This window comes from Hemicordylus capensis, chromosome 2 (genome assembly GCF_027244095.1).
Source record: "Hemicordylus capensis ecotype Gifberg chromosome 2, rHemCap1.1.pri, whole genome shotgun sequence".
NCBI classification, from domain to species: Eukaryota; Metazoa; Chordata; class Lepidosauria; order Squamata; family Cordylidae; genus Hemicordylus; species Hemicordylus capensis.
The window spans coordinates 167,140,061-167,155,267 of NC_069658.1; the positions used below are offsets into that span (position 1 = coordinate 167,140,061).

Sequence of the window (15,207 nt, forward strand, 5' to 3'; positions counted from 1 at the left end):
CCTTGGCATGCAGTCAGTGAACAAAGTGCTCATTGGCTGGGAGAGGGTGATGAGTGTCCATGCCCCATGTCATCCATACACCCTGCGTCCGCATATTTCTGATACCTGGACAAGGGGCATGGCTGGTGCAGAGTTGGGGCTGAGCATGGCACTCAGTCCCAATCAGGTAGGCACCACTGCCTGCTGAAAGCAGGCCAGTGGCAGTGGCTGTGAGTGGTGGAGGATGAGGACTGTTGGGAATTCTCTCTGGTAAGAGAATCCATTTTTCATTATAGCAGAGTGCACAGAGGCACACCACAGTGGATTTAGTTAGGCATGCATGTATGCTGAGAATAAAGTAACTTGGAGTCAGTTCATAGTTTCAAATCAATATATATGGCATTTATTAAAGAACTCCATTCTAGATAGGAAAGTGAGGAGTTAGGATCTCTAATCTATCTATCTAGCTGGCTGCAGATGGATTCTGCATCTCTGCACACATGGTACAGGGAGAGGAGCTTGCCATGTTGCAAGGGAGAAGGGAGAGAAAGGAAGTGGCTGGAAGGAAGTGTCCCTAAGAGTAGCAATCTAAATTCCAAAGGGATAGTGTCAGAGCAGTAGAGAAGGGATGACCAATGTCTTGACCCTCTAGCCCTCTGACTCACTAGTCTGTCCTCCACTGTCATTGAGACAAGAGACAGTGTATAGTCCTTCACTCCCAACAGGGACCACCCTTAAATCTTGCCCAGAGCTACTGCCAATCTGCCTATGCCTCTGATATATGGATTTGGCTTTACTATTGAGCCATTAAATGCAAGCTATGCTTTAGCAGTGACGAATTACTAGCTTTTGGATTTTAATCTTCAAAAATCGCCGTGTCCCTCTTCTTTAAGACAATTAATGTAATACTATTTAAAGATGCTAAAAAATGTTCTGTGAAGGGTAGCCACTTCTTCTGTAGACGATTTTGCGGTTTCTAAGAATACATTGCTTAAAATACTAGGGGAGAAATCCCTTTTGTAAGACAAACTCTGACACCTGCTGTAAAGTACCATAAACCCTTGTGATGCGTCTATGTACAAATGCATAGATAAGACAAAGAAGGGCCTTGCATTGCTTTAACTAGGACTGCAGTTTGGGGTTTTGTATAAGAAATTTCAACCAAGCAGACCCTTGCAAACATGCATATGCCATTCTTATCTCTTGACTTTTAAGATAAAAAGCGGGGAGGTCTCATAGAGCTAGAGGCGCTTCCAAATATATGAAACTTATGACACAATGGCATCGAAAACATAGTATGCCATAAACAAGAGAATGAGCCCATTCTCATGACCAGCCCTACCTGGGTAGGACAGAGCTAATTCCAGGATCACTCCTGAACCCACCACCCTTCCATTGGGTAGCTCTGATCAGCTACAAGTACATGCCTTCTACCTCAGTCACTGGTCATGTGGGACTCTGCGCTGCCAACAGCTGCTCCCAGGCTGCTGACAGCCATCTTCATGTTATAGCTGGGGGAATGGAGCGGCCAGGCAGTGTGGGGCTCCCCGAATGCACCGTACTGCTCATGCGGTGCATTGTGGGATACTGGAGGACTCCTAGCCAGGCACTGAGCCAGCCAAACTGTGGTCTGGGTCCGGCCCTGCCCAGCAGCCCCTCTAGCAACGTTACACTCACAGGGTGTGATTAAGGCTCTGGAAGAGCCCCAAGAGAACCCACCCACCCATGCCCGGGCTCTGGAGAGCATGCTCAGGGCTCTTCGGAGCCCAGGCATGGGCAGGGGGAGTTCACTCGGGGCTCTTCCGGAGCCTGAGCTATGCCCCCCTGTGGGCTTTGGCAGCCCTTTCCATTGGCGGTCCGAGTTCTTTGAACCAGTTTGCACAATGGTGGCTCTGCCCCTGCTCCCAGTTCCCGATTGCAGCTCTGAAGAACACTGCTGCAGAGTTCCTGTGGGTACATGAGTGGCAGAGCCCACCGGAGGCTCTGATCATGTGGGGGGAAGCAGGTAGGTTCCTACCTCCTACTTCCAGCACACTCCTATTTGATTGTGTGAAAAGGTTTCAAACAGCCATCCCTTCTGTTTGTGCATAAAACCCTTTTTGTTAGCAACTGGATCCCTCTAGTTTCCATGGTCTGGAAGGAATGGCGAGAAATGGGCCAATAGTTGAAATTAAAGTCTCAGGAAGCGTTTTCTAATTTTTGTTAAGAATGGGGGTAAGGGAAGACAGTAGGCCAGATAAAATATCACTCCACAGGTATTCTGCTTCATTCAACTTGAATCAAGGCTGATCCTTTTAGCAAGTGTGCTACAGTAAGTCCTAAGTCTGAGAGAGTGCAATTCTAGTGTGCATTGCTGTGCATACTGGTCTTGGTATGGTTTTGTCTCTGTTCCACCAAGTCAAGGATCAGACAACAGTGCAATGCTGGAAAGACAAATAAGAATTTAGACCTGCTTCTATGCCATCTTTAGGCTTGGGCGCCTTTATTGTCCAGTCCCAGAGAGCTACAAATTTTCACTGCCTATCCTACAGATTTTCTACCATGGTCCAGAGATGATGCCTAGTGTTTGATGGCTGATTTTTGCTTTGCAAAAATAATTTTGTGATTCAAAGGAAGATCATGAGGCTGTTCTCACGCACAGCCTAACCCAGGCTAGGGAAGCCCAGCCTGGGTTAGGCCCAGCCTCTGCATGAGATCCTGCCGGGATTGGGCCTGATCCGGGGCGGGGGGGGGGCTCAGTCATACCCAACTTTTTAACCTGACTTTTAGCTGGGGTTAAGAGAGCAAGAGTGCCCTTAACCCAAGCTCCAGGATCCTGTGTCTCCTTGGGCTGCACGCAGCCCAGGAGACACATAGATGGGTGTCTAGAGCACCCTTCTCCAATCCTCCAATGCACCGTGCTTGGCATGTGGTACACTGAGGAATTCCCGGAGGCCAGGACACATCATCCCAGCCCTCTAGAGCTCAATCGTCTGGGACATGGTCTGTGCTTCCAAAGCACTTTCACTGATCGTTTTGGGGGAAGGTCAGGTTTGCAGAGCCTTCCCCTGCCTGCCCGTTCGGTAAGTTATGTGAACAGCTTCCAGCACACTTTTACTGATTGTCTAGGAGAAAGGTTGGGTTTGTGCAGCCTTTCCCCTGCCCACCAGGTCATGTGAATAGCTCCCCTGTGATTTTGCTACTTGCATAACATTTATTACTGTTCTTGGCTGGTCTCTCTGACTGCCTTCTGTGTGTTTTGTTCATCTGATTAAACTGGCTTATTTACTTACTTACTTACTTACTTACTTACTTACTTACTTACTTACAGCACAATATTAAAAGAGCACCTTTAAAAAAAAAAACAAACCTCTTCACTAGCTTGTTTATATACTGATACACTATTTTTCAATAGAAAATGCACTCTCAAAATGGTTTACATCACAAAAGAAAGGGGGAAATATAAGTTAAGAACAGCATATACAAAATAGAATAACAACACAAATAGTCTAATACAAACCAATGAATAAAGCTTCTTCAACATAAGCATTCAATGGATGGTTGCATTTTTGTCTTCTTGACAAAACACAAACACAGCTATTTTTGTCTTCTTGACAAAATAATTCCACGGTTATTTCTGTGGAATTTGGCTGCTACAGTAATGATGTACTCAGTGTGTTGTGGTCCAACAATGTGCAACTGATGGATGCCTTTTTCTTTTTTCAATTGCAGAGAGATACGAATAGGGTGGTGTAAACTATGGCCCAGTTCTATTACAAGAGAAGTGTCAGTGCCCCGTACCGAGATCGCATCCCTCTCCGCATTGTACGAGCTGAGTCTGAACTCTCACCTGCTGAGAAAGCCTATTTGAATGCTGTAGAAAAAGGAGATTATGCCAGCGTGAAGCAAGCCCTAGAAGAAGCGGAAATTTATTTCAAGATCAATATTAACTGCATCGACCCCCTTGGAAGAACGGCTCTCCTGATTGCAATCGAGAATGAGAATCTGGAGCTCATAGAGCTGCTCTTAAGCTTTAACGTGTATCTCGGGGATGCTCTGCTGCATGCCATCAGGAAAGAGGTCGTTGGGGCAGTTGAGCTGCTTTTAAACCACAAGAAGCCCAGCGGGGAGAAACAGGTATCTGGGGAAGCTTCTACCTTGCAAGATAGCTGAGTCCAGACCAAAAAGGGAGAGCAAATGGGATTAATTGTCAGTGTAAGTTGTGAAGGTTTCAGCTTACTGGTGGTGGTGCTGTCAAGCATTTCAAGTATAATTAGTGCAACATTTTACACGGTAGACACAATTACTGAGTGCACTAATGTTGGCTGTGCAGCCCTCTCTTATGAACATTTTCTCAGAAGTAAATCCACAAAACGTCCATGGGGCATAATCTCAAGGAAGTATGCATAGGTTTGTAGCCAGAAACACATAAAGAGCCCTTTGTCATTATCATAAGAAAGGGCAAGGGAGGAAGCCTTTAAAAGCTTACCCCCCCCCCCCCCCCAGACAATCCATTCATCTTTGCTGGTACACAGATCACACACACAGATTATCTTCCGCCGCTGCTGGTAGCAGGGAGGTTTGGGATCCGGGAGGCCCCTTGAACTCCCATAATGCACCATGCAAGTGCGCGCAGCATTGTGGGGATTCTCCCAGTGCCAACAGGAAGCTGTCAGAATCTGCCAACCAGGGCTGGCAGATGATCGAAAAAATGAGGTCAAGGGAGTGCTTGTTCCCTTAACCTCCTTACGAAGACGGGCTCCCTAAGTGGTTTTGCTGGCACATCGGGAGCCGAGCAGCTCTCATCAGTTTCCAAGTGCAGGTGAAACCAGGTTCAGCTTCCCTATACTGGCTTTTCCTACGTATAAGAACAGCCTCTGTGTGAGTGACATGCCCATAGTTTTTTTTACCACCAGGAGCCCTGGCTTTAGGCAGGAGTTTCTCAATGTGCTCACATGGGTGTTGTAAATATGCAAATATGTCATCTACTCTTCATGCACTTACTGAAAGAAACACTGGTGTAACACTAAGGTGTGTCTGAAGCAATCACATCTGCTGCATATAAACTGTGGTCACCCTCAGTTTCTCCCTCTTCATATCGAACCAGGACTGAGCTAGAACTTGTTACAGACCGGGCCTGATCTATATACTAAATATGCTCATTAGCTAGTATATAAAATAGGTCTGGACCAAGTTCTTTTATATTGGTGACCACGTTTGATCTGGACGCAATGAAGAAAAGAGATCCAACCACTCAAAGATTCAATGGGCTTTATTGAGTATAAGAGACTAATCTAGCAAAGCAGAAAGCAGAACACTTTTTTAATATCAGCACAGTATTTAAACCGAACTTCCTAGCCAGTACCAATATTCACCCGTGTGCCTAGCTACATATGTGTATGTAATTAAATCTTCCTAGATTCTAATACATTTCAGATACAGGCAGAAAGGAAAGGAGGGGGGGATGAAGGCTGCAGGCTGGCATGGTTTTGGGGAGATTAGTAGAAGGGAAGAAGGGGGGGGAAGGAGAAGGGAGCAGGAACAGGATGGAGGAGATTCCACGCTTGTAGGAGCAGCATATTTACCAGGAACGGAGGCTTGAGAGAGAAGAATCACTTCAGCTGAAGGGGTGAGGCGCTTGGCGGAGACAGGAGTTGTTGCAGTGCCCAGATCATGGCTGATAGCCGGAGCCTCGTGGCTTGGGGAGTCTTGACTTTCTCACTGTGCAGTAGAAGTCACAGACAGCCTCTGACCATGGCAGAGTTCCTGCTTTGCCCCGCGGTTTAGCAGCAAAACTCTGGGATTCTTGTGAGCAGCTTTTGCTGTAGCAAAAGATTGCTAAACTCTCTGTCTCAAAAGCCTCATTCTTATAGTGATTTTCTCTTTGATCCTTGAATAGAATCTATTCAAAGATCTCCTCTTTTCCTGTGTGTCCAAAAGGTGATAATTTGCTGCTACCTTCTGAACAAAATCTCAATTATTCAGGATATTGGCTAGTCCAGAGAGATCTCTGAATCTCATCTTCTGTAAACTCTGTGTGCTCAGGAAGGGGGTGGGGGGAATCTGCATCTAAGATGCTGCAAATTGCATCTTTCCCCAAAAGGTGTTAAAAGGTCAGCAGTTAGTAAAGGGGATTCAGGATATTCTGTGTGAGACAGTCATTCCATTATTTCTTGTATATCTCTCCTCTAGTGTGTAATTATATTTAAAGTAACATATATGTGCGTGAGACATTCAATACATTTGTAGCATCAGTGAGCTGTGATTAAAATCTACAGACGGATCTCTGTATGCATTTGGCTATGTTGAACTTCCATGGAGAACAATACAGTTAATCACTGACAAAGATTTAACACTAATAGGAAGTGGGGGGGGGGGGGAATCAGCCCCCTGGCTTCTTCCACAGACACTTGGTAGCCAGTGGTATTAGCATATGGATTACAGCATTCAGCATTCAGACCTGGCTTCATTGTGTTTCCTTGCATATCCATTTTAACAACACAATGCTGGATCACCTCCTGCTCCAGAGCAGGGGGAGCAACATCCTAGTTCACCTTGAGTTCAGGTATCATTTCTTAATAAACGGAAATCAGACACAGGCCTATATTTCACCATACTTTCTGAGTTGGTACCTTTGGTTCTGATATATGGGGTTCATAACAAACTGCTCACACAGTCTTCATTTCTCTTATGACATATACCACCCTTATTTATTAATTTGTTTATTAGATTTATAAACTGCTGGGCAGTGTATAACAAGTTTAAAAAGACACCCCCCAAAATACCATTTAAAACACAGTGCTCAAAACAATATAAAAACAATTCAAAGCCATTCAAAACCAATCAAAACCAATTAAAATACTTTAAATACTTTTAAAAACAATTTAAAACAAAGTAAGTTAAAATACTTTTTAAAACGTTTGTTGCGTCCTCTCTAGAGATGTTTAATTTTAATTTCAAGGGACCTTAATACAGGTTTGGACTAAAGAGCTATGTGTCCATAAACTAATTCAACAGACCCAAGTATGCATAAGCCTAACCCTTAGTAGGAGAGTGAACCAGCTGAAAAGGATCAACTACAAAAAGCTTCCCTACATGACTGAGTCAGCCCGTACCTTTATACACTGTAAAAGCCTCAATGTTGCAGCCCATATGGCTCCATCTCCTGCCTCCCTTTGGCCCCACCTACTGAAATTAGCTGTGCAAGGAGGGGCTTTCACTGGGTATATAATGGCATGGACACTTCTTGGTTCTTGACTGTTGAGTTTGGGCCATCTTGGGGACTGTATGGTTCTTTCATTCTCAAGGCTGGGAAGCATCCCTGGGGTTGGCCCCTTGGGGCTAGGGTGGAGGTGGTACATTAAATGCATGAAGCACTCCCCCAAATGATTGTTTCCTCACATGACTGAGCAGGCCTACTGCTTCACTGAAAAGCTCTGCTTTGTTGAAAGGTCAAGCTCTGATGTGAAAACTGAAGCACATGGAAATCTGGCTCAGTTGTAATCCATTTAATTTGATGTAAGTGGGAACAGGGCTTGGTATACATTTTAATGAGCCCGTGTTTTCCAGGTCGTATCCACTGAGGGGTGTCTGTCTATCTATCGATCGATCGATCTATCATATTTCTGTACTGCCTGATATATGTATCTCTAGGAGGTGTACAAGGTGAAAAAACACAACAAATGTGAAAACAGTATTAAAAAGTTAAAATTCACAGGACAAATAAAAACAACATGACATTGGCATAGCATGGCTCAAATCCACTTGAAGAATGTGGGGAAACAGCATCGCTTATGTAGGGTTTTTGGTTAATCCTTTACTTGATCCAGGCTAGCTTTTGAGTGGGGCTTTAGTTACTTATATTCCACTCCTGGAATAGAGGCGGGACTAACAAACAGCCAGCAGCAAGAGCAATTGCTTCTCTGTACATAATATCTATTTCATTAAACTATTAATGCTTCTGGTTCCACTCCACTGCCTTGTCCTTGCATGCCAGAACTCTTTCCATTAGATTCTACAGTTTTAACATATGACTTACCTCATGAAGCCCACACAATTGCATCACAAGCAGTTTGGCTGCATGTATGCTTCATGCCTGAAAGAAGAGTTTAGAACAAGGAAGAAAAGAAAGGGCAAATTTCTCCCTTTGCAGAGGAACTCAACCTCCTACAACTCATCAGTTATTGATGAAAAAATTTAACCAGAGGAGGGGCATTAACCCCACTTTCTAGGGTGGCTCTGTTTGAACAAAGAATAAATAAGTAAATAAGGCGCTTCACACAAGCAGTGTGAAGCACCATAAGGGGGTTTGTGGAGCCGGTTGGGGCAGTGGGGATCGGGGGCCCCCTGGTCCCCAGAAGTACCAGAATCTACCATGCAGTGGCCCCCGGAAGTACTAGAATGCCCCGACACCAGGAGGCTTGTTGTAGCCTCCCCATCGGGGGTCTGCTCGTGAGTCACTGCAGTGCAGAGCCACGCTGCAATGACACACAACTAGAAAAACGGGGTTAGTGGAGCGTGCACCCTGCTAACCTTGTTTAATGGCGGGGGAGACATTTAAGAGGACTAGCTGCCAGGAGCCACATGGCTCCCATTGCAGCACACAACCAGCTGAAACCGAGCTGAGCTCCCTTAGCCTGGTTTTGGCTGGTCGTGAGAATAGGCTCAGTAAGTAATAAATAAATATATATAATTACTACTTCTCCAAAAAGTGAAGCAAAAAACCCATTTGAGGTATGTATCTTCACTATATTTCATGGCCATGTGGCCCTCGGAAGTTCCAGCATGCCCTGCTGTTTTTTAGCCTCCCAGCCAGGGGTCTACTTGTGAGTTGCCATGGCAACACATGATTTTAAAAACCGGGTTTGCGGAGCACTCGTTCTGCAAACCTGGTTTAAGGGCAGGGGCAATTCAGCGGGTTACCTGCTTGTAAACCACCGGGCTCTCCTGCGAGCCTGGTGGTTTACACGACCAGCGAAAATCAGGCTAGGCTCTCCTAGCCCAATTTTCGCTGGTTGTGAGAATAGCCTCATTATGTTCATAACAATATATGCAAATCAGTGACTTTTCAAAAAATTCACATTTTTGCTCCCTGTGTGGGTATCAGATATGAATAATTTGCCCACCCCACTCCTATACAGCAAAACTATGAGCTGGGTCTCATGATCAGTGAGACCCAGTTTAGAAGGGTGAGCAGGGAGAGTGGGCTAAGCCCGCTCTCCCCGCACACGAGCAGGGAGGGAGCCCTGGGTGGCTGGATCGGCCGCCCACACAATTGCTGGCTCCATGACTGGGGAGGGGAGCTGGGTTGGGGAGCTGTGACTGGGCTGGGGAGCTCACAGGCCGTGTGGCCCCTGGAAGCTCCAGTATGCCCAGCGCAAGTGTGCAGGGCATACTGGGGAGACCCCTGGAGCCAGAAGGCAGCTTTTCGTCTCACCTCTGGGAGTCTACTTGTGAGTGACCACGGCACGGAGCCACACCATGGCTACTCATGATCTTTAAAACCAGGTTTGCGGAGCGCTCGCTCCGCAAACCTGGTTTTAGGGGAGGGGTACTTAGGCGGGTTACCCACCTAGGAACCACTGGGCTTGCAGCCGAGCCCGGTGGTTCACACGATGGGGTGAAATCGGGCTAGCCTCCGCTAGCCCGACTTCACCCCATCGTGTGAATAGCCTCAATGTGTGTGAGGAGAAGCAGTGCTGGGGGAAATAACTGGTCTTCTGTAATTGTGGGTTGATTTAGAATAACAAATTATTTGATCAAATGCTTTACTCCTGAGCATAGGGTGCCAAACCATTGTGGGGGTGAGGGAGGCAAAGGCACTCTTCACTTAGGGCACTATTTATCCTAAAGCTGGTCCTGCCCAAGTTGAAGCATTGGGTGGGTGGAGGTTTATGTCACAAAATGAACAGCCTGCCATATTGCAGTGCACCCAGCACAATGATGGCATCATGGCAGAAGAATAGAGAATTATTCGAGCCATATTGTTGTTGTTGAAGGAAAACAGGGTGGGGAGTCTGGAGACTGGTAACTGGGAATGCAGCAAACAGAGGAGAGAGGTGTTGAGCAGATCTGAAGTTGCAGTAGGCATGCAGACAGAGGGAAAGTCTAAGAAGTAGTCCCTCACTTAAATTATGTGTGTGGGGGAGGAAAGACACTTGTGGGGGAGAAAAACTAAAGTTATTGGTTATTAGGTTTTGGGGGAATTGGGTAAAATGAGGGGGCTCCTCAAACACTTGGGGGCGGCAAGTCTGCACCCCTGGGTTAGAGTAAATGTTTTCCCTACCAAAGAGGAGGAACTCCTACAAAGCATTCATATTACACAAGTTCTGTTCATTCCCTGTTTTTTGTAGCCTGGGAACAGAGACATAAATATATGCTCAACACACCTATATTGCGTGCAGGGAAAACTGTGAGTCAAGAATTAGACAGTGAGGTACTACAAACAAGCAGTGTGAAGCGCTGAAAGGAGGTCTTTGGGGAGAGCGGGTTTTCCCGACCCTCCCCGCAGGCGATCTCTTACCTTTCCCTGGGCGGGTGGATCGCCCACCCAGACGAGCGGTGGCTTGCCTGCGGCTCGCCCGGCTGCTCCAGGGGTTGGGTGCAGGTAAGTGCCACTGTGTGACGCCCCCCTCCGAGCCCCAAAAATGCACGGTGTGAGTGCACAGTGCATTTCTGGGAGCCCCCCTCCCCAGCCCGGTTTTCGCTGCTTGTGAGAATAGCTTCAATAGATGTAAGTTTCTGTTTTTCTCTTGTCCACGAGTTCTCATATATATTATCAGTGCTCTTGATACATTTAAATGAACAGCACATTGAAATGTCTAGAGGCCTTTCACAATGCATACAATATCATTTAATTATACTATCTTGATCTCATTTCAGATTCAATAGCGAATGATGAGTAAAATGTATAATTCATTTCTGCAATTGCATAATAAGAGCTGCATCGTATATTGTGAAAGCATTCATTTTAACATCTCTTTACTCTTTTTTGGATTGCTACATTGCAATTGTCTGAAGACAGAGAAGAATAGATTTATATATCAGTATTTTTAAAAAAACTTATTTTTCTTTTGGATGAGGCAGTGGTGGAATTCTACGTATCCTCTTGTCAGCTTTTACTTTTTAATGCCTAACTGTAGAATGAGGCCATTCAAATAAATGGTACCCCGCAACTTGTAATTTTAGACAAGTCGTTTTCTTTGATCTTAAACTCCTATATTAATTCTGCCTAAGCAACACCCCCCAGAGAACCCATGGCAAACCCCACACCTGCAAAGCTGTGTAGCACTTTGTTCTGGAGCTATGAGCAGGACCTTATGTCTACCGTGATTCTGCAGGAATATGGAAAAATTACAGAATGTGACCATTCAATTTCCTAAGCATTTCTTTCTGAAATTTCAGAAGCCAGATGGGAAGGGCTACATTACATTTCTGTTGGTTAGAGGAGTAGCCGCCTTGGGATTATTTTACGGAAAGGCGGTATATAAATTTAACAATAAAATAAATAAAATAAGTAGAGGAGGGCTTTAGTTCCTGGCAGAGCTCCTTGACTCTCCCCACAACTAACAAAACCAGAATGGATTATGGAAGATAGCACAAATTACACAATGAATTATGCAAAAGAATAAATTTGTTCAATTTACATGTTTTATGCATGTCATAGTTTTTTCTAGTGCACAACTAGGATTGTCTGGGTACAAAATGTTAGATTTTAAACTGGATTCTATCCGCCTCCACTTATGTGAAGAAAATTCAGATAATTAAACTTTAGAGAAAAACACAAAGCACGATTCAGCCATGAGTCCATGATTTTAATGGGAGAGTTCAACATGTACTTAAATGTCTCCCATTGAAGATGCTTAACTTTGACTGGGCTCATGATTTATTTATTTTTAATAGTGAGCTAACCCAGGCTGGGCTGTCCTAGCCTGGGTCAGGCTGCTTGTGGGAACAGCCTTAACGATTCTTTCAGTGTAGGTAGGAAGTGGATGAGAAGTGTAAAACAATGAGGCTGTTCTCACCAGCAGCCAAACCCAGGCTTAGGCACCGTGAGAACCACCAGGCTCCACGCGGATCCCAGCAGTCCTGCGGTGACAAATTCAGCACTGAAGCCCGGTTCCCGGGATGCGTCAGCGCAAGCTGCTTTTTAGAGCTCCTTTTCCCTGGGGCATCTGGATTCCAATCTTGGAATCCTCCTGTGCACTGTGCTTGGCGTGCGGTGCACTGTGGAATACCAGAAGCCGGGACAACGAGTCACAGCCTCAGAGTAATCCACACTGCACAGAGCAGCGCTGATCATGTGGGAGCATACTCTGCACTCCTACCAGTCCAGAAATCAGGGGCGTAACTGTAATAAGGCAAGAGGAGACAGTTGTCTGGGGGCCCACTGCCTTGGGGGGCCCCAGAGGCAAGTCACATGACTGACTTCCCCAGCTGCGCACCTGCCCGGGCTTCCTTCAGTTGTATTCATCCTCCAAAATTGATGTGAGTGTTAAGACCTGGAGCTACCAGAACAGCATGTCTTTCTCTAGTACCATTAAATCACTTGCATCATCCACAATGTACAAAACCTTTTAAAAAATAATTTAGGATGGTGTTCTGTTGTGGCACATAGGTGTTTTTATATATATATATATATATATATATATATATATATATATATATATATATATATATATACACACACACACACACACACACACACACACACACATACACACACACACACACAAAATGCTTTTTGTTATCACTGTTCAGCCTCATTTAAGATTTCTTCATGAGCTGAGCTTGTGAGGTGGGGCCCATTTTAAAATTCTTGCCTCTGGGCCCACTCCAACCTTGCTACGCCCCTGCCAGAAATGCTCATCTAGGAGGTAGGCAAGGTTGGCAAAGTCTTCCCCTCGCCCTTCCAGTAGGTCATGAGAATAGCCTCACTATGTCATGGAGTTAAAACCCCTTAGCAAGACCTGTGTCTTTAGGACTTCCTGATCAGAGACAGGATTGTGGCATTAGGGAAAAAGCAATAAGGGAAAAGCTGTTGCAAGAAGAGGATCTCACCCTGAGGAGGGAAAAAAACAACATCTAAAGATATGCAGAGTAGCTGAGGTGGAACATAGGAAGCTGCCATATACTGAGTCAGACCATTGGTCTATCTAGCTCAGTATCATCTTCACAGACTGGCAGCAGCTTCTACAAGGTTGAAGGCAGGAATCTCTCTCAGCCTTATCTTGGAGAAGGCACAGAGGGAACTTGGAACCTTCTGCTCTTCCCAGAGTGGCTCCATCCCCGAGGGGAATATCTTACAGTGCTCACACTTCTAGTCTCCCATTCAAATGCAACCAGGGCAGACCCTGCTTAGCTAAGGGGACAAGTCATGCTTGCTACCACAAGAAAAGCTCTCCTTTCATTAAAGTTTTTAGATACTACCAAGCCACCTAATGGCACAATGGGGAACATAGGAAGCTGCCATATACTGAGTCAGAGAGAAAAAAGGGGGGGGGAACACGGGTAAACAGGCAAAAACTACGAAAAGCAACCCATGCAAAAACACGAAGGCGCTGAAAACCTGAGCACAACATTAATGGTGAAATGGTGAAATGTATTGGCAATAAATCACAGGCACCCCTGCGATAAGTATAATGAATACAGTAATGAATACAATGTAACAAGTACAATAAGCCACAGTCACTGAAGTTTGTCGTCGCCTTTTAGGACAAGGCTTTTCCAGACTGAAGGTGGGTGTGTATGTATCCATTACATGTTTTTCATCTTGTACTTTGTTAAATATGGGGATTCATTTGTATGACCATTTATGCACAGATTTTTAGACTTCTGATGAAGATTCTTACGAAACAGATCATTACCTAGGATGTCTGTCAGCTCTGCTTTCAAGATCACTGTGCTTGGATTCAGACTCCAGCGTCATCTTCAAGATTTTCATGCTTCAGATTCCAGCTTCATTTGCTAGATTTTTGTGCTCAGCCTTTAGGTGAAGGGCTGCTGGGGTGGATTGCTACACTTCGCTTGGTTTATGACCACATTCCAACACAGCAGCACCACCCTCGTGCACGACGAACTTCAGTGACTGTGGCTTATTGTACTTGTTACATTGTATGGAGCGTGTACTGCCCTCATTACTGTATTCATTATACTTATCACAGGGGTGCCTGTGATTTATTGCCATATACTGAGTCAGACCATAGGTCCATCTAGCTCAGTATTGTCTTCACAGACTTTTAGCAGCTTCTCCAAGGTTGCAGGAAGGAATCTCTCAGCCCTATCTTGGAGATGCTCTTGGAGACGGCTCAAGTAAAGAAACGGAAGTCCGCTGAAGAGACTGTCCATGCACTAAGCAAGAAGGAATATGGGCAGGCAAAGCTGTGGAGTGTGCAACTGAAAGCAGAAGGGAGACGGGAACTTTGGATAAACTTTGGCATGAAGTATGGCTCCCCACAATGTGCTGTTTTTGGAAAGTTCTTTTCTAACTGTAGAAAACACAATCATTTTGCAACATGCTGCAGATCACAAGTGCCCCAGGTGCACACAGTGGTGGAGGACATTTAGGTAGACACAGTTTAATTAGGCAGCAGTAATCAGAAGAATTGGAGTCTGCCACTAGAAATACAAGGGACTGAGGTGGGTCATTTAAACTGGAAGCAGATGCTCTGCTCAGTATGTTAGCAGGACAAGATTATAAAAAACTCCAACTTAGGCTAAAATTAAACCCAACAAGAATAAAAGTAACTGAAGGTTCTGGGTTCAAGGGTCAACAATTTGCTACCATCACATACTATTTATTATTTCTATTTATTAATTCTTTTTTACACAGTCAGACAGGTGTTATTGACTGGTTTGTTTTATCCTGACATCGAGTCCTTCCTAAGGACCTGGGATGGCTGAATTATATTATCAATATTGTTGTTGTTGTTATAGATATCGTGGCAAAACATAGGCTGTTCCTAGTAAAGTTGTTTTTTGTAGTTGGCTGATGGTGATTTCTGTGGCTCCTATTGTGTTGAGGTGCTCTTCAAGGTATTTTGGAATTGCATCTAGGGCACCAATTACTACTGGGATTATCATTTTGGTCTTCTTCTGCCACAACCTTTCAATTTCAGTTTGTAGATCTTTGTATTTTTATTTTATTTTTTTCCTATTTCTTTTTCTTCTATTCTGCTGTCACCTGGTATTGCTATGTCGATTGTTTTAACTTGTTTTTCTTTCTTCTCTACTACACTTATATCTGGTGTA

General features: G+C 44.9%; 1 protein-coding gene across 6 annotated transcripts in view; it reads left to right on the forward strand.

The window, feature by feature from the left end:
* TRPC4 (transient receptor potential cation channel subfamily C member 4) overlaps window positions 1-15,207 on the forward strand; it is a 280,034-nt gene that overhangs the window by 131,211 nt on the left and 133,616 nt on the right. For 4 of the 6 annotated variants that reach the window (XR_008316011.1, XM_053295519.1, XM_053295518.1 and 1 more), the window contains exon 2: window positions 3,691-4,095. The exons of 1 other annotated variant lie outside the window; for it this stretch is intronic. Coding sequence is in view for 4 of the 5 variants with exons in the window: in XM_053295519.1 (XP_053151494.1) it covers window positions 3,718-4,095 (378 nt within the window). In the remaining variant the exon portion in view is untranslated. Of the gene's footprint in view, window positions 1-3,690; window positions 4,174-15,207 lie in introns of those variants that run through there. One more of the 6 variants, XM_053295522.1, reaches the window with a different exon arrangement.